This window comes from Nicotiana tomentosiformis, chromosome 8, assembly GCF_000390325.3.
Source record: "Nicotiana tomentosiformis chromosome 8, ASM39032v3, whole genome shotgun sequence".
NCBI classification, from domain to species: domain Eukaryota; kingdom Viridiplantae; phylum Streptophyta; class Magnoliopsida; order Solanales; family Solanaceae; genus Nicotiana; species Nicotiana tomentosiformis.
Window position 1 is genome coordinate 4,178,845 of NC_090819.1, and position 26,163 is coordinate 4,205,007.

General features: G+C 38.5%; 1 protein-coding gene across 1 annotated transcript; it reads left to right on the plus strand.

Annotated features, from left to right (window-relative positions):
* Positions 1–15,134: 15,134 nt before the first annotated feature.
* On the plus strand, positions 15,135–16,225 carry LOC104099497 (anther-specific protein LAT52). The gene is made up of 2 exons (XM_009606509.4): positions 15,135–15,391; positions 15,706–16,225. The coding sequence occupies exons 1-2, from the start codon at positions 15,238–15,240 to the stop codon at positions 16,035–16,037; spliced, it is 486 nt and encodes a 161-aa protein (XP_009604804.1). The 5' UTR covers positions 15,135–15,237; the 3' UTR covers positions 16,038–16,225.
* The last annotated feature ends 9,938 nt before the right edge of the window (positions 16,226–26,163 follow it).

Consider the following 26,163-nt stretch of genomic DNA (forward strand, 5'->3'; position numbering starts at 1 on the left):
TTCGTACAAATTAATCAATTGTTAAAAGAAATTTTGCATCCTCTCATATTAATCTTTAAATAAATATACTCTCATTCCGGAGGTACATAAGAAAATGTCCTCATTTCTTGTGGAGCGGGCCGAACGCCTCGACAGTGTACACGACACTCTGGATCGAGCCGTAGAATCTCGACATACATCGTACCTAATAATAATAATTGCACGATACTTTGTTAATTATTGCAGCTTGTGAAGTTAATTAACAAATTAGAAATTGTTGCGTTTGAGGGAATTTAATTATTTCTGCTGGTTAGAGAAAATCAGTGTTAATCCTATACATCATGTTGATTTAAATAATTCTATTTTTACTTTATTTATTATTATTGACCCTTAGTGAGTGTCAAAGTCGACCTCTCGTCACTACCTCTTCGAGATTAGGCTTGATACTTACTGGGTACACGTTGTTTACGTACTCATGCTACACTTGCTGCACTTTTTGTGTAGGACCTGAGGCAGGTGCTATAGTAGGTGTTATAACCCATGTTTTCGTACGTACGAGTACGTCATAAGTCAATTGATGTAAGCTCAGAAATGAAATCATATTTGAAAAATTTACAAAGTAAGTTAATCATATTACCTCTGAGGTTACAAATATTGAAGATCATGAACAACAAGTACAAAGATGGTTGGAAGGTTCAGAAGCTAAAGGAATTGAAAAAAACATAATGTTTCGTCGAAAGTCAACAAAATGGGAATGTTATAACATGTACTTTTGGAGTGAGACCAGAGTGTTTAAATTTATATAGAGATTATGTTATGAGTTATGTTAGTCGTATGATATTCGTGTATTATGTTTTGAAGTCAAGCGAGTGGTGGAACAAAAGTCGATGAAAGTCATCACAAGTTACGTTCATAAGTTTTACTAAAACTTTGGGTCAAATGTAACTGACATTTTCTCCCAATATACGTAGGGTTATGGGGTTTTCAACCCATCAAATTAAATATCTATGAGTCTATTTTCCAACGCATTAAACCGTTTGTCAATACGATATCGGAGTAGAGAGATATGGGCATTTTTCCGAGACTGCGCAGATTGTCACCTACTTGCTTAAACGAGAATCCAAAACTGGGCCTGTTCGGGTCGTCCAAAAAAGGGCATGTTCGGGTCGTTCAAAGAGGCCTTTTTAAAGGCCTATCCCCTTCATATATTAGGCTAATAATAGGGCAAAATAACCAGACTTAATCTCTGCAAAAATCCTCCCAAACATTTCCCACAAACCCCAATTGATTTTCTCCCCCTTTCAAGTTTTAATTGGAGCTAAAGCCTAGAGTTTGAAGAACCAAGATAGGAGCCGAGTTATCCAACAAATAAGGTAAGTTTACTGCTCTCTTTCATCCATTTTTTTCTGCTGTAGATGCATAGTAAGTCGTTCTATATTTGTAAGAACTCACGGGACGGTGATCGGAAGCCGTGAGTTCGAGTTATTCACTTGTAGCGGACTATTTTGTGGATAGTTTTGTGGTGCTATTGGGCTGCGTGTTTTACTAATTTTTTGTGGAGTTTTGGAGGAGTAAGGGTGTGGAGAAACACCACATAAATGCAGGATGTTGGGTGGTCATTCGTCGTAACATTTTCGGGTTGACACTACTATGGTGGTCGTTTTGTGTATGAAGAGATTGGGGTGTGTTGGGCTGTTTTGTAGTATTATGTGGTGTACATAAGGTTGGAAAATAATGTATATATGTTGTTATTGTTGTTTTTGGTGTTGTTGGTATTATCTTAAATTTGGAAAAAGTAAGGATTATAGGGGAGATGCTGTCTGTTTTAATACAAAATAAGTTTGTCGTTCGTTGTGCGTTAGTTGTACCTTTCGTAACTTAATGATAGTATTATTATCGTTGTTGTAGATTAAGGTGAGAAGAGGCGAGTTCAAGTTGGTAATTGAAAAGATTGTGATAAGGGATGTTAAAGCTAAACCTTTCTTTATTTTGGCATGATCCCATAACTACATGAGTTTGATAACGAGGCATAAAGAGAAGTTCGTATTCCTCAATTTATTCACATATCCTAGTCTCAGAAGTTACAGTATTCTCCCTTATCGGGACTTCATATTCAGTTTAGTATTGTCTTCTTTCAGCCAAGAGAGTAGAGAGTATATATATATATATATATATATATATATATATATAGATACATCATTACAGTATTTTTACCACCATCGAGCTATAATCGGTGGGCAGGCCCCTATTGGGCAACCTCTGATCAGATGGTAAGTTATATACCGATCCTACTGTGTCCGAGCGCCTATGAGCGAGCCCAGAATGGTCGAGATACAGAGCCTAGTATGGCCGAGCGCCTATGAACAAGCCTACTACGGCAGGGCAATTACACATACCGAGCCTTATAGTGCCGGACAACTATTTTACATACTATATGGAGAGAGTTGAGTCAGTATCAACAGGTAAGCATATCTTCAGATTATTTTTGACTCCCAGTTACATTCAGTTATTATATCATTGGTTCAGTTTCAGCTTTCAGTTATTCTGTTGCCTTACATACTCATTACATTATTTGTATTGACGTCCCTTTGCTGGGGATGCTGCATTTCATGCCTGCAGGTCCTGATAGACAGCTGGATAGACCTTCCCAGTAGACAGAGCCAAATATCAGCTTGGTTGGTAAGCTCCACTTCCCCGGAGTTACCAGGTCTAGACCTTGGAGTCTGTTTTATATATATATATACAGGTTTGATGGGTAGGTCGAGGCCCTGTCCCGACCATGATACAGTTCAACTATCTCTAGAGGCTTGTAGACAAGTCTTGTATAGTTTGTATATCAGTATATGTTCATGGTGGCCTCATCAGCCTGCACATTTATATATATATATATATATATATATATATATATATATATATATATATATATATGAGTTTTTGGGTATGTTTACCCCTCAGATGAGGGAGACGATATTTTCAGATGATTCAGAATATGGCCTCATCGGCCTAGGTTGAGGGTTACCCCTCTAGAGTTCACAGTTACAGAGTGGTACGCTCGGATCGAGTATGGTACCGGGTGCTGGCCACGCACCTTCAGGTTTAGGGCGTGACAGTAGGACCTACCAAAGCACGTCTACGTTATCTAGAGGCTTAGTGATGAGCTGCCTTTTCTGAGCCATTCTGCAGCAACTAGTGCCTCTTCTTGAAATTTTATTCTGTCTATTTTATTTCAGATAGTATTTAGAATTTTTATATAATCTACTAGATACTCATACAGTTGTGACACCAGGTCTTGGCACACACACTAGTAGAATTTATTTTTGGATTTAATCCTGTTCCTAAATTTTAATTTACTAGATCTTTTCATATTGTCTTAATCCTAGGAAGTAAGAAGAATTTAATTACTCAGTTAATTTTTAAAGAGTTGAATATGTGCTTAAATCAATAGTTGGCTTGCCTAGCTGTAGTGTTGGGTGCCATCACGACCTATATGTGAAATTGGGTCGTGACAACATGGTATCAGAGCACTAGGTTCAAGTAGGTCTCACAAGTTATAAGCAGGCGTAATAGAGTCCTGCATATCGGTACGGAGACGTCTGTACTTATCTTCGAGAGGCTATAGGGTGTTAGGAAACTACCTTTCTTCATCTTTCATCGTGCAATTGATGTAGAATTAAATATCTTTCTCTTATTCTTTCACAGATGGTGAGAACGCGCTTTAATGAGGTCCCAAACCAGGGAAGAGCTACTCCCCCTATTGTTAGAGGCCGAGAGAGGGCTCCATCCCTTGGTAGGGAATAAGGACGTCCCAGGATTGTTCCAGTTATACCACCAGTGGGTCCAGCATAGGATTCCATTATTGAGGAACAGGGCGAGGTGCCCGTGGCAGAACCAGCTCGGGTGGATTTCACGTCTGCACCAGGATTCTAGGAGGTCATGGGCCTTATGCTGCGGTTCATGGATAATATGACTCATGCCGGTTTATTTCCGACAGACCCAGCCACATCTCAGGCGAGCGGTGGAGCACAGACCCCTACCGCACAGGCTCATGGGCAGGCAGCTATTGTATATCAGACCCAGGGTGCACTGCCTGTGGGTGAAGCCTAGCCAGTGGCAGCAACTACACTTGAGCCCAGACCAGCTGCGACCGCCGAGCCGCAAAAGCTATTGGACAGATGGACTAGACTAAATCCTCCTGTCTTTGGGGGTGAGCAACATGAGGATCCCCGGGACTTCATTGATCGATGCAGGGACAGACTGCACAATATGAGGATATTGAAGTCTCATGGGGTAAACTTTGCTACTTTTCAGCTAGAGGGCAAAGCCCATAGATGGTGGAAGTCTTATCTTCTTGGCAGACCAGCAGATTCTCCTCCCTTGACTTGGGACAGGTTCACCCGTATTTTCCTGGACAAGTATATTCCACCCTCCCAGAGGGAAGAGTTGCGGTTTCAGTTTGAGAAGCTCCAGTAGGGTCAGATGTCAGTGACCGATTACGAGGTGAGGTTCTCTGAGTTATCTCGCCATGCACTTATGATACTCCGTACTAAGGCGGAGAGAGTGCGGAGGTTTGTTGCGGGTTTACATACTGGCATTCAGCCTACTATGGCCCGAGAGGTTGAAATGGGTACTTCTTATGAGCTAGTCGTGGAGATAGCCCGGAGGATTGAGGGTGTGCGTCAGCGGAGCTGAGAGCAGGTTATGAGAGATAAGAGGTTCAGATATTCTGGAGAGTTTAGAGGTGCTCCGTCTGGGGGTAGAGGTCAGTTCGTGAGAGGGCAGTCCAGCATGCCCCAATATCCAGCACCACCGCCTCCTCGGGGTGCTCCAGTGCGACCTTATTTCAGTTTATGCCAGAGATTTCTTATCGCCCACCAGCTATTCAAGGTTCTTCCAGTAGGTATTCAGGTCACCAGGGCCAGACTCTTAGTCAGTAGCCAATCGCACCGAAGAGTTATTACGAGTGCGGGGATCCCAGTCACATACAGAGGTTCTGCCCCAGGCTTCGGGGTAGACCAGGGCAGCACAATCAGCAGCCTATGATTACCGCACCAGTTGCTCCACCAGTCGTCCGACCACCAAGAGATGGAGGACAGGTGGTAGGGGTCGTCCTAGAGGTGGAGGTCAGCCAGTTGGCGCTCCAGCTCAGTTCTATGCTTTTCTGGCTAGACCAGATGCAGAGGCCTCAGATGTCGTGATTGCAGGTATTATTTCTGTTTGCGGCAAAGATGCCTTCGTATTATTTGATCCAAGATCTACGTATTCATATGTGTCATCTTTATTTGCTCATTTCCTGGGTGTTTCTTGTGAGTCCTTGGGTACTCCTATTTATGTGTCCACTCTTGTGGGTGATTCTATTATTGTGGATCGGATCTACCAGTCCTGCATTATTACATTCTGTGGTTATAAAACTAGAGCAGATCTTCTATTGCTTGAGATGACCGACTTTGAAATCATCCTGATCATGGATTGGTTATTTCCATATCATGTCATCCTAGATTGTCATGCCAAGACTGTTACCTTGGTTATTCCAGCATTGCCTAGGCTGGAGTGGAAGGGTTCGTCTGTTAGGGCATTTAATCGATTTATTTCTTTTATGAAGGATCGACACATGGTTGAGAAGGGTTGTTTGGCTTATCTAGCCTATGTTCGGGATACTACTGTAGAGACTCTCACTAATGATTCAGTGCCTGTAGTTCGGGAGTTCTCTGACGTATTTCCTTCAGATCTTCCAGGCATGCCACCAGATCGTGATATTGATTTTTGTATTGACTTGGCTCCAGATACCCAGCCTATATCTATCCCACCGTATTGCATGGCTCCGAAAGAATTGAAAAAACAACTTGAGGGGTTACTAGCCAAAGGGTTTGTCAGACCAAGTGTATCGGCTTGGGGTGCACCGGTGTTATTTGTGAAGAACAAGGATGGAACGATGTGAATGTGTATTGATTATCGTCAATTGAACAAAGTCACTATTAAGAACAAGTACCTGTTGTCACGTATTGATGATCTATTTTACCAGTTGCAGGGTGCTAGGGTGTTAAGATCGATTTGATGTAGGGGTACCACCAGTTGAAGATTCGGAATTCGAATGTTCCGAAGACAGCTTTCCGAACTAGATATGGTCATTGTGAGTTTTTGGTGATGTCCTTCGGTTTGACTAACGCCCCGGCAGCATTTATTGATCTGATGAACAGGGTATTCAAGCCATATATTAATTTGTTTGTCATTATTTTCATTGATGATATTTTGATCTACTCGCGCAGTAAGGAGGAGCACGAGCAGCATATGAGAGTGGTGCTTCAGACCTTGCGGGAACAAAAGTTATATGCTAAGTTCTCCAAATATGGGTTTTAGCTAAATTTTGTAGCATTTTTGGGGCATATTGTATCGGGCGAGGGTATTAAGGTTGATCCCAAAAAGATTGAGGTAGTTCAGAATTGGCATCGTCCCGCTTCGGCGACTGAGATCAAGAGTTTTTTAGGTTTAGCAGGTTATTATCGTCGGTTCGTGGAGGATTTTTCATCTATTGCAGCACCTTTGACCAAATTAACCCAAAAGGGTGCTCTGTTCCGATGTTCCAATGATTGTGAGGTGAGCTTTCAGAAGCTCAAGACATCATTGACCACAGCACCAGTGTTAGTATTGCCTTCCGGCTCGGGGATGTATACAGTGTATTGTGACGCTTCACGTGTTGGCTTGGGTTGTGTATTGATGCAGGAAGGGCGAGTTATTGCATATGCCTCACGTCAACTGAAACCCCACGAGAAGAATTATCCAGTGCATGATTTGGAGTTAGCTGCAATTGTTCACGCTCTTAAAACTTGGAGGCATTATCTTTATAGGGTGTCTTGTGAGGTTTACACTAATCATCGCAGCTTGCAGCATTTGTTCAAGCAGAGAGACCTAAATTTGAGGTGGCGCAGATGGCTGGAGTTACTGAAAGATTATAATATCACTATCATGTATCATCCGGGTAAAGCAGCAGACGCCTTAAGTATAAAGGCAGAGAGTATGGGTAGTTTGGCTTTTATTGCAGCATAGGAGAGGCCATTAGCTTTGGATAGTCAATCCTTGGCAAACCGACTTGTGAGATTGGACATTTCAGAGCCCAGTCGAGTTCTTGCATGTGTTGTAGCTCAGTCTTCACTATTAGAGCAAATCAAGGCTCACTAGTATGATGATCCACACTTAATGGTTCTTCGAGAAATGGCACTACGGGGTGGTGCCAAGGAAGTTACTATCGGCGCGGATGGTGTTCTGCGACTCCAGGATCATCTATGTGTTCCTAATATGGATGGACTGAGGAAAAAGATCCTAGAAGAGGCACACAGTTTTCGGTATTCTATTCATCCAGGTGCTACGAAGATGTATCGTGACTTGAGGCAGCATTATTAGTGGCGACGAATGAAAAAGGACATAGTTGAGTATGTAGCTAGGTGTCTAAATTGCCAGCAAGTTAAATATGAGCACCAGAGGCCAGGTAGCCTACTTAAGCAGATGACTATACCGAAGTGGAAATGGGAACGCATTACTATGGACTTTGTAGTTAGGTTGCCGCGGACCTTGCGGTAGTTTGATGCAGTTTGGGTCATTGTCGATAGGTTGACCAAGTCGGCACACTTTATTCCGGTTGTGACTACGTATACATTAGAGAGGTTGGACCAGATTTATATTCAGGAGTTAGTTCGGTTGCACGATGTGCCAATTTCCATCATATCACATAGAGGCCCTCAGTTTACGTCACATTTCTGGAGAGCAGTACATAGTGAATTGGGAACCCGTGTAGAGCTCAGCACAACCTTTCATCCGCTGACCGACGGGCAGTCAGAGCGGACAATTCATATTTTGGAGGATATGCTCAGGGCATGTGTGATTGACTTTGGAGGTCAGTGGGATCATTTGTTGCCTTTAGCCGAGTTTGCTTATAATAACAGTTACCAATCCAACATCGAGATGCATACATTTTAGTCTTTATATGGTCAGTGGTGTCGTTCACCCATTGGATGGTTTGAGCCCAGTAAGTTATATGGTATTGATTTGGTGAAAGATGCCATGGAAAAGGTAAAGTTAATTCAGGAGCGACTTTATACAGCACAGTCCCGACAGAAGAGTTGTGCAGATCAGAAAGCGCGTGATTTATCATTTATGGTGGGTGAGAAAGTTCTCTTGAAGGTTTCGCCGATGAAGGGAATCATGAGATTCGGGAAGAAGTGCAAGTTGAGCCCAAGGTATATAGGCCCATTTGAGGTATTGAGACGAGTTGGGAAGGTTGCTTACGAGCTTGCTTTGCCTCCCAATCTATCAGGAGTTCATCCGATTTTCCATGTATCTATGCTCCGGAAGTATCATGCCGACATGTCACATGTGTTAGACTTCAGTACAGTTCAGCTAGATAATAGTTTGGGTTACGACGAAGAACCAGTTGCCATTGTTGATAAACAAGTTCGCCAGTTGAGGTCCAAGAAGATTTCTGCAGTAAAAGTCCAGTGGAGAGACCAACCAGTCAGGAAAGCGACTTGGGAGGCCGAGGAACACATGCGGAGCAGATATCCACACTTATTCAGCACTTCAGGTACAATTCTAAACACGTTCGAGGACGAACGTTTGTTTAAGAGGTGGAGAATGTAATGACCCAACCGGTCATTTTGACTTTTAGAACCTCGTTCCTATAAATAAAACTCCTTGTATGTGTTTTTATTAATTTATGACTTACGGGGATGGTTGGTTCGGGATTTGAAAGTGTTCGAGTTGAAATTAGAACACTTGGTTCCTTAAGTTGGCCTTAAAATGCTAAGTTTGACGTCGGTCAACATTTTTAGAAAATGACCCCAGAATAGAATTTTGATGATTCCAACATCTCCGTATGGTGATTTTGGACTTAGGAGCATGTTCGAAATTTTATTCGGAAGTTCGTAGTTAAATTGGGCTTGAAATGGCTAAAACAGGAATTTAAGTTTGGAAGTTTGACCGGGAGTTGACTTTTTGATATCGGAGTTGGAATCTAGTTCCGAAATTTTTCATAGCTCCATTATGTCATTTATGACTTGTGTGCAAAATTTGAGGTCAATTGGACTTGATTTGATAGGTTTCGACATCGAATGTAGAAGTTAGAAATTTTAAGTTTCGGACGGCTAACGGATCATTTTTGGTCTTTGGGAGATAGCTGATAGTTGCTGGTATTTTTCTTCTGGTTTCCTTATACGCGATCGTATAAGTTCATTCGCGATCGCGTAAGCTAATTGGGGCAGAGGTACCTTTGTTCTACGCGATCGCGTGAGATGGTTTGCGATCACGTAGGCTTGTTTGAGGCAGTGATGATTTTTGTTCTTCGCGATCGCGTGAAGAGGGACGCGATCGCGTAGCTGTGGGAGTTTGTTATTCGCGAACGCGTGAAGGAGGTCGCGTTCGCGTAGAATAAGCGGAGCAGAAGTGGATGTCACGCGTTTGCTCTATGAGATCGCGTGAAGAGGGTTGCGATCACGTAGAGCTGGGGACTATGTGCTTTGCGATCGCGTAGAGTTAATTTGGGCAGTGGAAAAATTGTGCTTCGCGATCGCGTGAGAATGTTCGCAATCGCGTAGAGCAAATGACTGGGCAGAGAGTTTAAGTTCTAAAAATGGGACTTCGTCCCATATTCCATTTTTACCGATTTGGAGCTCGGATTGAGGCGGAATTTGGGAGATTTTCAGAAAAAATAATGGGGTAAGTGTTCTTAACTCAATATTAGTTAAATTAACTGAATCCATCAATGTTTTTATCAGTTAATTGGTGAATTAAGTTGGAAAAGTTTGAAAACCTCTTGGATAAATTTGAGGATTTGAAGGCCGAATTGTTATCGGAATGTAGTAATTTTGGTATGGGTAGACTCGTGGTTGAATGGGCGTTCATATTTCGTAACTTTCGCCGGATTTTGAGACGTGGGCCCCATGGATGATTTTTGAGTTTATTTCGAATTTTTATCTAAATAAATGTAGTATTTTCTTATGAAATTGATTCCTATAAATTTCTTTGATGATTGTATCGAATTATTTTGGCTAGATTCGAGCCATTCAGAGTTGGATAATCGAAGAAAAGGTCTACTAGTGGATTAAATTGGAGCAAGTTGAGGTAAGTCTCTTGTCTAACATTGTAAGGAGGAATTTACCACATACGTGATTTAAATGAATAATTGTTACTAATTGTGGGTGCTACGTACGCACGAGGTGATGAGAGTCCATGCGTAGCTACTATTTAGGCTAAAGTCCGAGTAGTTGAGGACTCAAATCATGAATTACGTGTGATAATAGTATCTTTTATTTAATTAAGTAATGGAACTATATTGTGAATTTGTTAGAGAAAATAGTAAAAGATTGAAATCTCATATACTTGAATTTCTGTATAAATTAATTAATTGTTAAAAGAAATTGTGCATCCTCTCATATTAATCTTTAAATAAATATACTCTCATTCAGGAGGTACATAAGAAAATATCCTCTTTTCTTGTGGAACGGGCCGAACGCCCAGTATAGGTGCATTTATGGATCGTGCCGCATGTCCCTCGGCAGTGTACACGACACTCTGGATCGGGTCGTACGACCTCGGCAGACATCGTGCCTAATAATAATAATTACAAGATACTTTGCTAATTATTTCAGCTTATGAAGTTAATTAATAAATTGGAAATTATTGCGTTTGAGGGAATTAAATTATTTCTGCTGGTTAGAGAGAATTAGTGTTAATCCTATACATTATGTTGATTTAAATAATTTTATTTTTAGTTTATTTATTGTTATGGACCCTTAGTGAGTATCAAAGTCGAACTCTCGTCACTACCTCTTCGAGATTAGGCTTGATACTTACTGGGTACACGTTGTTTATGTACTCATGCTACACTTGTTGTACTTTTTGTGCAGGACCTGAGGCAGGTGCTATAGTAGGACCTACCGGAGCACGTCTATGTTATCCAGAGGCTTAGTGGTGAGCTGCCTTTCTGAGTCGTTCTGCAGCAACTAGTCCCTCTTCTTGAAATTTTATTTTGTCTATTTTATTTCAGACAGTATTTAGAATTTTTGTATAATCTACTAGATGCTCATACACTTGTGACACCGGATTTTGGCACACACACTAGTAGAATTTAGTTTTGGATTTAATCCTATTCCTGGATTTTAATTTACTAAATATTTTCATATTGTCTTAATCCTGGCAAGTAAGAAGAGTTTAATTACTCGATTAATTTTTAAAGAGTTGAATATGTGTTTAAGTCAATAGTTGGCTTGCCTAACTGTAGTTTTGGGCGCCATCACGACCAATAGGTGAAATTGGATCGTGACACGCGTTAGATCATCTTAAATTATGGGCCCATCAGAAATGACCTAATGAATAATAGTCATTACTTCTCCATGATCGTTTCTCGTTTTGTTTTTGCGTTTAAGGACAATAAAACAGAAATTCAGTACGATTTTTGATTTTTCGTGTGCTAATGTCCACGCCATCTTCATGAATTCGGGTGGCCAACATCAAATTGCCTAAAATTTTGTGAGCCCATAAAAATGAACTAATGAATATAGTCTTTGCTTCTCCACGGCATTTCCTTATTCTTTTGCGTTTTGTGTGCTAATGTCCATGTCATCTTCAAAATTTTGGGTGATCAGCCCCAAATTACCTAAAATTTTGTAGGCCCATCAGAAATGACCTAAAGGACAAGGTCTTTGCTTCTCCATGGTCGTTCCCCGTTTTTTTTATGTTTTAGAGAAATAATACTAGAATTTAGCACTATTTCTGATTTTTTGTGTTCTAATGTTCACGCTATCATATGAATTCGGGCGACCGGCCTCGAATCGCCAAAAACTTTGTGGGCCCATCAGAAATGACCTAATGAAATAGCCATTGCTTCTCCATGCCAATTCCTTATTTTTGGCGTTTTAGGACCATAAAACGGGAATTTAACATGGTTTTTGATTTTTTGTGTGCTAATGTCCACGCCATCTTCATGAATTCAGGTGGCCAGCATCGAATTGCCCAAAATTTTGTGAGCCCATAAAAATGACCTAATGAATATAGTCTTTGCTTCTCCACGGCATTTGCTTATTGTTTTGCGTTTTAGGACCATAAAACAAGAATTCATTATGATTTCTGATTTTTCGTGTGCTAATATCCACACCATCTTCATAAATTCGGGCGACCATCACTAAATTACTTAAAATTTTGTTGACCCATCAGAAACGACCTAATGAAACGACCTAATGAACAATAACCATTACTTCTCCATGACCATTCCCTTTTTGGCATTTTAGAGACATAAAAGATTGAATTCAACACAATTTTTGATTTTTTGTGTGCTAATGTCTACACCATCTTCGTGAATTCGGGAGGCCGGCTCCAAATCTCCTAAATTTTGTGGGTCCATCATAAACAATAAAAAATAGCCATTGCATTTCCATGACCGTTCCTCTTTTTTGTGTTTTAGGACCATAAAACAGGAATTCAGCACAATTTTTGATTTTTCGTGTGCTAATGTTCAAGTCTATTTTATGAATTTGGGCGACCAACCCATAATCGCCTAAAATTTAGTGTGCCCATCATAAACCACCTAATGAACAATAGTCATTTCTTCTCCGTGACCATTAATTATTTGTTTTCCGTATTTTAGGACAATAAAATTGAAATTTAGCACGATTTTCGATTATTCGTGTGCTAATGTCCATGACATCTTCAGGAGTTCGGGCAACCGGCCCATATCGCCTAAAACTTTGTAGGCCCGTCAAAAATGATCTAATAAAAAATAATCATTGCTTCTACATGGCCGTTCCTCTTTTTTGACGTTTTAGGGCCATAAAAGAAGAATTTAGCACGATTTTCGATTTTTCGTAAGCACACGCCATCTTCATGAATATAGGTGATTGGCCCTGAATCGCCTAAAATTTTATGGGCCAATCCGAAACTATCTAATGAACAATACTTGCTGCTTCTCCTCGATCATTCCTCGTTTTTGGGGGTTAAGGGCCATAAAACAGGAATTCAACACAATTTTTAATTTTACGTGTGCTAATGTTTCACGCCATATTCATGAATTAGGGCAACCGGCCCCAAATCGCCTAAAATTTTGTTGCCCGTCAGAAACGACCTAATGAATAATAGTCATTATTTCTCCATGATCGTTCCTCGTTTTTTGCCGTTTTAGGGCAATAAAATAGGATTTGAGCACGATTTTTTAATTTTTCGTATTTTAATGTTCACACCATCTTCATAAATACAGGCGACCGACCCAAAATCATCTAGATTTTGTGTTCCCATCAGAAATGACATACTCAACAATAAAAATTGCTTCCTCATGTATGTTCCTCGTTTTTTGGCATTTTAGGGCCATAAAATAGGAATTCAACACGATTTTTGAGTTTTCCTGTGTTAATATCCGCAACATCTTCATGAATTCAGGCGACCGGCCCCGAATCACCAAATATTTTATGGACACATCAGAAACAACCTAATAAACGATAATAACTGCTTCTCTATGACTGTTCCTCGATTTATGGCGTTTTATGGCCATAAAACAAGAATTCACCACGATTTTCGATTTTTCGTGTGCTAATATTTATGTCATCTTCATGAATTCGGACGACCGTCCCGGATCGCCTAAAATTTTGTAGGCCCGTCAGAAATGACCTAATGAACAATAGTCATTGATTCTCCATGATCGTTCCTTTTTTGCTGTTTTAGGGCCATAAAACAGGAATTCAGCACGATTTTCGATTTTTTGTATGCTAATGTCTACGCCATCTTTAAGAATTCGGGCGACCAGCTTCGAATCGTCTAAAATTTTGTGGGCTCATCAGAAATGACCTAATGAACAATAGCCTATTATTATCCATGACCGTTCTTCGTTTTTGGCGTTTTAGGTCTATAAAACCGAAATTAAGCGTGATATCGATTTTTCGTGTGCTAATGTCCATGCCATCTTCACGAAAGTCATGACGAAATAATCAGTATTTGTGACTAGGTCGTTTCACATGGACCTGTAAAATTTCAGGTCAATCGAAATTCATTTTTATTTTTTTATGTTAGTCTAATAAATATTGACCCAATCAAAAGAGGACCGAACTGATCCCATAAAAAATCCATATGCATATATCAATCAATCAAACAACTAAAAAGGTCAATGAATTGGGAAGAATTTATCACAAGATATTACTTCTGATTCAGTGATAATTAGTAATCTCTTTGTCCCAATCGAGTTTTTCTAACCATCACATGCTTCGTAAATATGTTAGCCCCTTTTTAATATTTCAGTAGCACCTTGCACAATTTCAAAATCATGTATAGATCTTCTGATAATATCTTGTTCAATAACATTGTTTAAAATATGTACAATACCATATAAAAAAACTAGCACATGTAAAAGTACCATGGAGATTTGTAATTCCACCTTCTACAAGTACAATAATTGATAATTATAAATATTTAAAAAATATATATAAATTATAATCAAAGAAAAATATATTTGGCTCTCGAAATTCAAACATCGCCACATAAATTTGGACAAAGAAAATACTAGTTATCAGTGCATCGAAAGATCTTGTGATAAATTCTTTCCAGTTGCATAAGTATATGGGTTTTACGTCGGGTCAATATTTATTAGTAAAAAAAAAAAAAAAAAAAAAAAGGATGGAGTAAGAAATTATTGCATCGGAAAGTTAAATTTGTCGACAGTTGTGACTTTTTATGTTAGGTGGTGAAAATTTTGTGATATTTCTGTTAGAAAATATAATTATATGACTTTGGTTAAAAAAAATCATAGTTATATTAAAAAATTTTAGTTCAGGTGCGTGCAACTTAACTTGGACACCACTAATATATATATATATATATATATATATATATATATATATATATATATATATATAAAACATATATCTCTTAGCACAGCATGAAATACCACCGGAGTTAAATGCCTAATCATATTGTAGTCTTGTAATATTTCGTGACCCTTCAAATAATAATGCAAATTCTAAACCATTCCGAGTTTGTGGCTAAAAATTTTTAGTACTATTTTTGCAACCACAAAAAGTAAAAGGAAGAACGAGTCAATTGCTACCTTCACTTCATTATTAGACCAATATTATGAGAAATAATCGCTCCACCATATTTTTCTTAACGTTTTCCCACTATAAAAAGGGCATTTCATTCTACTCAAACAGGACACACAAAAAAGAGAAGGAGCAATAAATAAAAGAAGAAGAAAAAGAGAGACAATAAATAAAACACACAAAAAAGATAATTAAAATGGCAAAGGCTATTGTGCTCCTCTCTGCTCTCTGCATTGTAGCCCTTGCCAACTTCGCCCATTGCCGCCCTCAAGTCTTTGATGTTGAAGGCAAGGTCTACTGTGACACTTGCCGTGTCCAATTCGAGACAAAACTCAGCGAGAACGTTGAAGGTATGAAATATTGCTCAGGTTTTCCAAAATTGTTATTCTTCAAAAGTAATATATTCTAGGAGGATCCAATATGGGTGCAACGATATTTTAGTTTTTGAAAATTCGAGCAATATAGCACTAGCTAGGGTGCAGACGCAATTTAGTTGTTGCTTTCAGCTTAAACTATATATAATTAAATATTTATATATTTAAATTAAATTATTTATTACATAAAAGAAAAATAATTACGGTAGGATATTGAACATAATGAAGAACTTTTTTTTTATCGCAATAGATACGACTGTAAAGATACTGACCTTATGTTATTGCGACAGGTGCCACCGTGCGCTTGCAATGCAGAAATATCAGCACAGAAACCGAGACATTCTCAGTCGAAGGCGTGACAGACAAAGATGGCAAGTACAAATTGACAGTGGAAGGTGACCACCAGGACGATATATGCGAGGTGACGGTCGTAAAAAGCCCAAGGGAAGATTGCAAAGAATCTGTCACTGGTTATGAAAAGGCCAGAATTGAGTGCAGTGACAATGTTGGAATTCACAATGCTGTTAGATATGCCAATCCACTTTTCTTCATGAAAACTGAGGCTGTTTCTGGTTGCAAGGAAGTTCTTGATGAGTTGGGTTTATTCCCACTTGAATTCTAAAATTGTTAAAATTTAAGTTTTAAAAAAAGTGAAAATAATAATAGCTTTTGCCCATTTTGTTTGATGGTTAATGTAATAAATAAAGAATGAGGAAAGATGGATTTTCTCATGTATATGTACTCTCATATGGAATGAAAAGTTCCATGTGTATAGTTTGAATGAGAAGATCTTGATTATATTTTAAGAAACATGGGTTTCCGATCGGTTTCTTCTCTGAATTGTTGTGATTTTTGCATGCTTTTTTGGAGTTGATGTCCACCGAAAACAGTATATCTACCGGTATAAAGTAAGGGTAATACTGCATACTCATTACTTTCCTTATACCCCATTTTTGAGATTACGATAATTTAATATTTTTTTTCCACAATATTAAGCTTCATGAATTAATATTTTGCCCCGACCCAATTTACGAAATAAAAGAAAAATATATGATATAATAAAGCAATATCAGTTGGAAATTCTTGTTTTATTATATTCTTTTTTCATTGTAGAATTTGGAATTAAGATTTATTTTTTCTTAACGCTAAATGAGCTATTGTTTTATTTAATGAAAATATTGATAAATTTTTCTCTCTCGTGATTTCTAATTATGATTGTTTTCGATCAAAATAGGAACAAAAAATGACGTAGACTACTGCTAATGAAAGGCAAATTGAGCCCAACGGCCATGAAAAGCTTTTCACTTTTTTTCGAAAATATTTCACTTTTTTCGAAATCATTGTTTGGCCATAAAATTTTCAATTTTGATTTGAAAATAAATTTTGGAATTTTTCGAAAATTTAAAAAACTCTAAAAAACTATTTTTTAAAATCTTCACTCAGATCCCTCACAACAATTCAAAAACAATCCAAAATTATATTCATGTCCAAACACAACTCTACTTTTCAAATAATATTTTTTTTTAAAAATCACTTTTTTCAAAATTTTACAATTCTTTTGTCCAAACGCTTACTTAATATTTCGCTTGCAAATCGACGATTGTCGGCTTAATAAAATGTGTATTCATTTTTACTTTTAGCTACAAGACAAGATAATATTTCATCGGCTATTTTGGGATGAAATCCTTTTAATTATATTTCATTACTTTAATATTTGTAAAAGAATATTGTTTGAAACTTTTGTGCTCCACCACCACATTCTCATATTCCCTAATTATTGTGTTAGGATCGGGAATCCGGGTAGTGTGGAATATAGCCAAACAACGGTATAATGGTAATAACAAAGACAATGGAAGTTGATAACAACGACAATTAAAGTAGATAAAGAAGACACAAATTTAATGTGGTTCGGTTAAAGTGACCTACGTCCACAAGCGGAGAGGAGCAATTTACTATAACAATAAGAGTACAAAAGAGAGTACAAATCTAGAGTAAACACTCTAATTAATCCCAAATACCCTAAGAGAATAACCTCACAAGATCACTCCAAAGAAAGGGTTCACACAAGTGCTTCCCAACACTAACTCTCATATAAAGCACTCTTAATAAAGGAAGAAAGGAAGAAACAAGAATTGAAGACAAGTCTTGTTGGTGTATCTAAAATGAACTAATTGTCTTCCCTTTTATAGGCAAAAAAGTCTTGGCTTCTTAGGTGTAAAAGAAGAGATACAACTTGTGCAAATGATGTCCATCACATAATGCAATATTTTTGGGTCCCAAAGAATATTGCCAACAAAATTTACACTTTGTAAAGATGCTTATGCTTATATGAGATGGACTCCATTAGCCAAAATATTGGCCATAATTATAAATCTCCACCTTGGCCTAATTTTGGCTGATATAGTAAATTTGCTCCACTTTCTCCGTAAAAGCCCCAATGGGCATATGTCAAAATTTAATGCCATCAAAATCAGACAAGTTGTCTGGTACCGAAACAGTAGTAGGGCCTATAACAGTGGAGCCCAATAAAGTATACAACGAACCAGATCTGTGTGCTTTCATGATCACACGAGCACCTTGAAAAAATTTCAGAACTCCACCTTCACTAGTGAATTTGCACCCAAGGGATTCTAAAGTGCCCAAAAATATGAGATTTTCTTCAACTCAAGAACATATCTAACATCGGTGAGAGTTCTCACCACATCATCGTGCATTCTGACCCAAATTGTACCTTTATCAATAACGTTACAAGTAACATTGTTAGCCAATTGGATAACTCCACCTGCAACTGAATCATATGTAGAAAATAAGTCCCTGCTAGGACACATATGATATGAACAACTGGAATCTAAAATTCACTCATTGTCTAATCTGAAACTAGTTTCAGTTGCTAAAAATATAATTTCCTCAATCTCATCAGTTGCTATACTAGCTTCGGCAGTGTCAGTATTTTTGTGCTCATTTTTTCTTTCTTTATGCTTTTCTTTATTTTCAGCTTATAGCATTTGGAGATAATGTGACCTTTCTTATGATAATAGCGACACTGTAAATTATTGTATCTGGATATGAAGTCGGATTTGCCCCTAACAAACAAGCCAACTTTCGCTTGAGTTCCACTAGCTTCCCCAGTAATACCACTATCTAACTGTTCTATTAATTTTAAGATAGATTTAATATCCTTATAAGAGATATTATCCTTTGCATAAAGTATAGTATCTCTTATATGCTTAAAAGATGGGGGCAGAGAACAAAGCAGTAACACGGCTTGATCCTCATCTTTAATTTCAGCATCTATATTACTCAAATCCATAAGAATGGAATCAAAGGTGTCAAGATGAGAGAGAATAGATGTACCTTCACCCATACGAATTGTATAAAGCTTCTACTTCAGGTAAAGTCTATTTTCCACCGTCCTCTTCATATATAAGGTTTTCAATTTTTCTCACATGCCTTTGGCTGTGGTTTCTACAGAAACTTCACGTAAAACCTCATTTGAGAGATTTAAAATGATACATATTTTTGCCCTTTTGTCTATGACGGCAAACTCCTCATCCGTCATTTTATCCGGCTTCTTCTCTTTTTCTTGCAACGCCAAGTCTAAGCCATCTTGAATTAGGATAGCTTCCATCTTTAATTGCCACATTTCAAAGTTTGCACTTCGATCAAATTTCTCAACATAAGACTTTGTTAGAGTCATATTGGCTACTGAAACAAATCCGATTAGATCCGGCTCTGATACCAATTTGTTAGGATCGAGAACCCGGGTAGTGCGGAATATAACCAAACAACGGTATAATAGAAATAACAAAAGACAATGAAAGTTGATAACAACGACAATTAAAGTAGATAAAGAAGACACAAATTTAATGTGATTCGGTCAAAGTGACCTACGTCCACAAGCGGAGAGGAGCAATTTACTATAACAATAAGAGTACAAAAGAGAGTACAAAATTAGAGTAAATATTCTAATTAATCCCAAATACCCTAAGAGAATAACCTCACAAGATCACTCCAAAGAAAGGGTTCACACAAGTGCTTCCCAACACTAACTCTCATACAAAATACTCTTAATAAACGAAGAAAGGAAGAAACAAGAATTGAAGACAAGTCTTATTGATGTATCTAAAATGAACTAATTACCTTCCCTTTTATAGGCAAAAAAGTCTTGGCCTCTTAGGTGTAAAAGAAGAGATACAACTTGTGCAAATGATGTCCACCACATAATGCAATATTTTTGGGTCTCAAATAATATTGCCAACAAAGTTTACACTTTGCAAAGATGCTTATGCTTATATGAGATGGACTTCATTAGCCAAAATATTGGCCATAATTACATATTATTTATGACATCGTATCTCCTCCAGTATTGTTGTAAAATTTTACTTTTGCAAGATGAAAATAATTTTCTGTTCTTTCTCTTATACATTTTGTCACGACCCAATTTCACCTATAGGTCGTGATGGCGCCCAACACTACAGCTAGGCAAGCCAACCAGTAATTTAAACTCATATTCAATCCTTTTAAAATTAACCGAGTAATTAAACTCTCCTTACTTGCAGGAATTTAGACAATATGAAAAAATTTAGTAAATTAAAATAATCAAAAATAGAATTAAATTCAAACATTCTACTGGTGTGTGTGCCAAGACCCGGTGTCACAAGTGTATGAGCATCTAGTAGATTATACAAAAATTCCAAATACTGTCTGGAATAAAATAGACAGAATAAAAATTTCAGGAAGAAGCACTGGTTGCTGCAGAATGGCTCAGAAGGGCAGCTCACCACTAAACATCTGAATATCGTGGGTGCACGCCGATAGGTCCAACTACAGCACCTGACTCAGATCATGCACAAAAGTGCAGCGAGTGTAGCATGAGTACATAAACAACGTGTACCCAGTAAGTATCAAGCCTAATCTCGAAGAGGTAGAGACGAGATGGTCGACTTTGACACTCACTAAGGGTCAATAATAATAAATAAAATAAAAATAAAAATATTTAAATCAACATGATTCACAGTGTTAACAATAATTTTATTTAACCAACATAAATAATTAAATTCCTTCAAATGCAAAAATTCTCAATCTATTAATTAAATTCACAAGCTGCAATTAAAATATCATGGTATTGTGTAATTATCATTATTATTAGGAACGATTTATGCCGAGGCCGTACGGCCTGATCCAGAGTGTCGTGTACACTGCCGAGGGAAGTGCGGCGCGATCCATATATGCATCTATATTGCCGAGGCGTTCGTACCACTCCACAATAAAGGAGGACATTTTCTTATGTACCTCCGGAATGAGAGTTTATTTATTGATAGATTAATACGAGAGGATGCATAATTTCTATTAACAATTAAATAATTTATACAGCAAAATTACGTATATTAGATTTCCATCTTTTACTATCTTTCTCTAACAATTCACAATATATTTCAAATAATTTAATTAAATAAAGAATACAATTTACACAAGTAATTCGTGATTTGAGTCCTAAACTACCCGAACTTTAGCATAAATAGTAGCTACCCACGGACTCTCGTCACCTCGTGAGTACGTAGCCCCCCATAATTAGCAAAAAATATTAATTTAATCACCTATGGGGTAAATTCCCTCTCACAAGATTAGACAAGAGACTTACCTTATCTCAAAGTTCCACTTTTCGATCAAAATGTCGTGTAAAACCTCAATTCAATGCCGAAAAATCCGAAACTATCCAAAAGTTATATAAAATAATTAATACATATTCAATAATTCGAAATTCATCTATTAAATAAATTACCCTATCCAAAATGGTAAAATTCCTAAAATTTACCTCGGGCCCACGTGTCCGAATTCCGAAAATTTTCAGAGGAAAACGTTACACATAATCTCAAGAATTCAAATATATAATTTCTATCCAATTCCATAACCATTTTCGTGGTTAAAATCTCATTTTTATAAAAATCTAGGTTTTTCATCTAAACCCTTGATTTCCAAGATTTATAGGTTTTAATCTACCCATAATCTATGTATTTAACTCAAAGTGTGTATAATTAACTTACCTTCAAGATGCTAGTTGAAATCCCCTCTCAAAAAGCTCTGAAATTGCCCAAACATGGAAGAAAAATGGACTAAAAATAAACTGAGCCTCGTCAGTTTTTAAGGTTCTGTCAAAGCAGGTTTTTCGCACCTGCGAAGGGATTGACCGCACCTACGGCTTCACACCAGCGGAAATTCCTCGCAGGTGCGAGTTTCACTCGCCTGGACCAAGGTTGCATCTGCGCACACTGCTTCGCACCTGCGCGTTTGCAGGTGCGCCAAAATTCCGCATCTGCGGCGATGGCCTCCCCTTCCATTTTCTGCTTTTACGAACAAAACTCGCATCTGCGAGGGTCGCACCTGCGATTGTCCAAACGCAGGTGTGATCGTACCAGAAACAGAAAGCTTAGTTCTTCCTCCAAAATTCCAAAATAGGTCTGAGCCTCGTCCAATTAACACTTGGGGGGCCGGGGCCCCCGCCCGAACTTACCAACAAGTTTGAAATCATAAAATGGACTTGCTCGAACACTCGAAACGTGTAAAACAACATCAAAACTAAGAATCATACCTCAAACCAAATTGATTCAACTTAGAAATTTCAAATTCTTCAAACTTACTCTGAAAGCTCCGAAACATACTTATATTACTTGGAATGACACCAAATTTTGCGTGCAAGTCTTAAATCACCATACGGAACTATTACCAAACTCAGAATTTCAAACGAACCTCGATTACTCCAAAGCCTACACCAAACCAAATTTAAAGAATTTTAATCCTTCAAATAGTTGATTTTCACTATTAAGCGCTAAAATGCTCCCAGGTTATCCAAATCCCGATTCGAACATACGCCCAAATCCGAAATTATTATACAAACCTATTGGAACCATCAAATTCCGATTCCGGGGTCGTTTTCTCAAAATGTTGACCGAAGTCAAACTTGGCCTTTTAAAGCCAAACTAAGGAACCAATTGTTCCAATTTCAACCCGATCACTTCCAAATTATGAACCAACCATCTCCGCAAGTCATAAATTAATAAAAGTACATACAGGGAGTTTTATTTATGAGAACGGGGTTCTAAAAGTCAAAATAACTGGTTGGGTCATTACATTCTCCACCTCTTAAACAAACGTTCGTCCTCGAACGGGTTTAGAATTGTACGTGGAGTGCTGAATAAGTGTGGATATCTGCTCCGCATGTTTTCCTCGGACTCCCAAGTCGCTTCCTCGACTGGTTGGCCCCTCCACTGGACTTTTACTACAGAAATCCTCTTGGACCTCAACTGGCAAACATGTTTATCAGCAATGGCAACTGGCTCTTCTTCATAACCCAAGCTATTATCTAGCTGAACTGTGTTGACGTCTAACACATGTGATAGGTCGGCATGATACTTCCGGAGCATAGATACATGGAAAACCGGATGAACTCCTGATATACTGGGAGGCAAAGCAAGCTCGTAAGCAACCTCCCCAACTCGTCTCAACACCTCAAATGGGCCTATAAACCTTGGGCTCAACTTGCCCTTTTTCCCAAATCTCATTATTCCCTTCATTGGCGAAACTTTCAAGAGAACTTTTTTACCCACCATAAATGATAAATCACGTGCTATCTGATCCGTGTAACTCTTATGTCTAGACTGTGTTGTACGAAGTCACTCCTGAATCAACTTTAACCTTTACCAAGGCATCTTTCACCAAATCGGTACCATATTACTTAGACTCACCGGGCTCAAACCATCCGATGGTCGAACGACATCGCCGACCATATAAAGCCTCAAATGGAGCCATCTCGATGCTCGTAACTGTTATTATAAGCAAACTCGGCCAAAGGCAAGAAACGATCCCACTGGCCTCCAAAATCAATCAAACATGCCCTGAGCATATCCTCCAAAATCTGAATTGTCCACTATGACTGCCCATCGGTCTGCAGATGAAAGGTTGTGTTGAGCTCCACATGGGTCCCCAATTCACTCTGTACTACTCTCCATAAATATGAAGTAAACTGAGGGCCTCTATCTGATATGATAGAAATTGGCACACTGTGCAACCGAACTATCTCCTAAATATATATCTGGGCCAACCTCTCGAAAGTATACGTTTCACAACAGGAATAAAGTGTGCCAACTTGGTCAACCTGTCGACAATGACCCAAACTGCATGAAACTTCCGCAAGGTCCGCGGCAACCCAACTACAAAGTCCATAGTGATGCATTCCCATTTCCACTATGGTATAGTCATCTGCTGAAGTAGGCCACCTGGCCTCTGGTGCTCATATTTAACTTGCAGGCAATTTAGACACCTAGCTACATACTCAACTATGTCATTTTTCATTCGTCGCCACTAATAATGCTGCCTCAGGTCACGATACATCTTTGTAGCGCCTGGATGAATAAAATACCAAGAACTGTGTGCATCATCTAGGATCTTTTTCCTCAGTCCATCCACATTAGGAACACATAGATGATCCTGGAGTCGCAGAACACCATCCGCGCCAATAGTAACTTCCTTGGAACAACCCCGTAGTACCGTTTCTCAAAAAACCATTAAGTGTGGATCATCATATTGGCAAGACTTGATCTTCTCAAATAGTGAAGACTGGGCCACAATAAATGCAAGAACTCGGCTGGACTCTGAAATATCTAGCCTCACAGGTTTGTTAGCCAAGGACTAAATATCCAAAGTTAATGGCCTCTCCTCTGCTGAAATGAAAGCCAAACTACCCATACTCTCCGCCTTTCTATCAAGGCGGCTGTAACCATATTTGATTTGCTCGGATGATACAGGATAGTAATATAATAATATTTTAGTAACTCAAGTCACCTGCGCTGTCTCAAATTTAGGTCCATCTGCTTGAACAAATGCTGCAAACTGCGATGATCAGTGTAAACTTCACAAGACACCCCATAAAGATAATGCCTCCAAATCTTAAGAGCGTGAACAATCACAGCTAACTCCAAATCATGCACTGGATAATTCTTCTCGTGAGGCTTCAGCTGACGTGAAGCGTATGCAATAACTTGCCCTTCCTGCATCAATACACAACCCAAGCCAGCGCGTGAAGCGTCACAATACACTGTATACATCCCCGAACCGAAAGGCAACACTAACACTGGTGCTGTAGTCAATGCTGTCTTGAGCTTCTGAAAGCTCACCTCACAATCATGGGACCATCGGAACGGAGTACCCTTCTGGGTTAATTTGGTCAAAGGTGTTGCAATAGATGAAAAACCCTCCACGAACCGACGATAATAACCTGCTAAACCTAGGAAACTCCTGATCTCAGTCCCTGAAGTGGGACGATGCCAATTTTGAACTGCCTCATCTTTTTGGGATCAACCTTAGTGCCCTCCCCCGATACAATATGCCCCAAAAATGCTACAGACTCTAGTCAGAACTCATATTTGGAGAAATTAGCATATAGCATTTGTTCCCGCAACGTCTGAAGCACCACTCTCATATGTTGCTCGTGCTCTTCCTTGTTGCGCGAGTAAATCAAAATATCATCAATGAAGACAATGACAAACGAATCAATATATGGTATGAATACCATGTTCATCAAATCCATAAACGTTGTCAGGGCGTTAGTTAAACCGAAGGACATCACCAGAAACTCATAATGACAATATCTATTCCGAAAAGCACTCTTCGGAATATCCGAATCCCGAATCTTCAACTGATGGTACCCCAAACTCAAGTCGATCTTAGAAAACACCCTAGCACCCTGCAACTGGTCACATATATCATCAATATGTGGCAATGGATACTTGTTCTTAATAGTGACTGTCACGACCCAAAATCTATTAAAAGTCGCGATGGCGCCCAACACCACTGTCAGGTAAACCAACTATAATTGATTAACTTAATTACCCATTTTAGTATTTTTGAAATCAAAATTTCCTCAATTAAATAGTAAAGATAGAACTTATAGAGTAAGTGATAATAATGTAACAACTAAATTACTAAACAACTCATAATTGCACCCAAAATCCGGTGTCACAAGTGCATGAGCATTTTCTAGGGAGTTAAAATAAAATACAGCATATGTCCAGAATACAAACTAGATAGGAAAAATATAATGACTCTGAAGGAGACTCTGTTGGCTGTGGATCGTAATACAGAATGCAGCTCACCTAAGTCCCCACATTTTAACCACACCTCTGCGCCCACAAAGCTGCTAGACATATATGTACCTGCACAATAAAATGTGCAGCAAGTGCAGCATGAGTACATAAACAACGTGTATCCAGTAAGTATCAATCCTAATCTCGAAGAGGTAGAGACGAGATGGTCGACTTTGACACTCATTATGGGTCAATAATATTAAATAACATAAAAATAGAAATATTTAAATCAACATGATTCACAGTGTTAACAATAATTTTATTTAACCAACATAAATAATTAAATTCCTTCATATGCAACAATTCCCAATCTATTAATTAAATTCACAAGCTGTAATTAAAATAGAAAAATATCGAGTAATTATTATTATTACTGGGCACTATTTCTGTCGAGGTCGTACGGCCCGATCCAGAGTGTCGTGTACACTGCCGAGGGGCATGCGGCGCGATCCATAGATACATCTATACTGCCGAGGTATTCGGCCCGCTCCATAAGAAAGGAGCACATTTTCTTATGTACCTCCGGAATGAGAGTTTATTTATTGATAGATTAATACGAGAGGATGCACAATTTCTTTTTATAATTAATTAATTTAAACAGAAAATTAA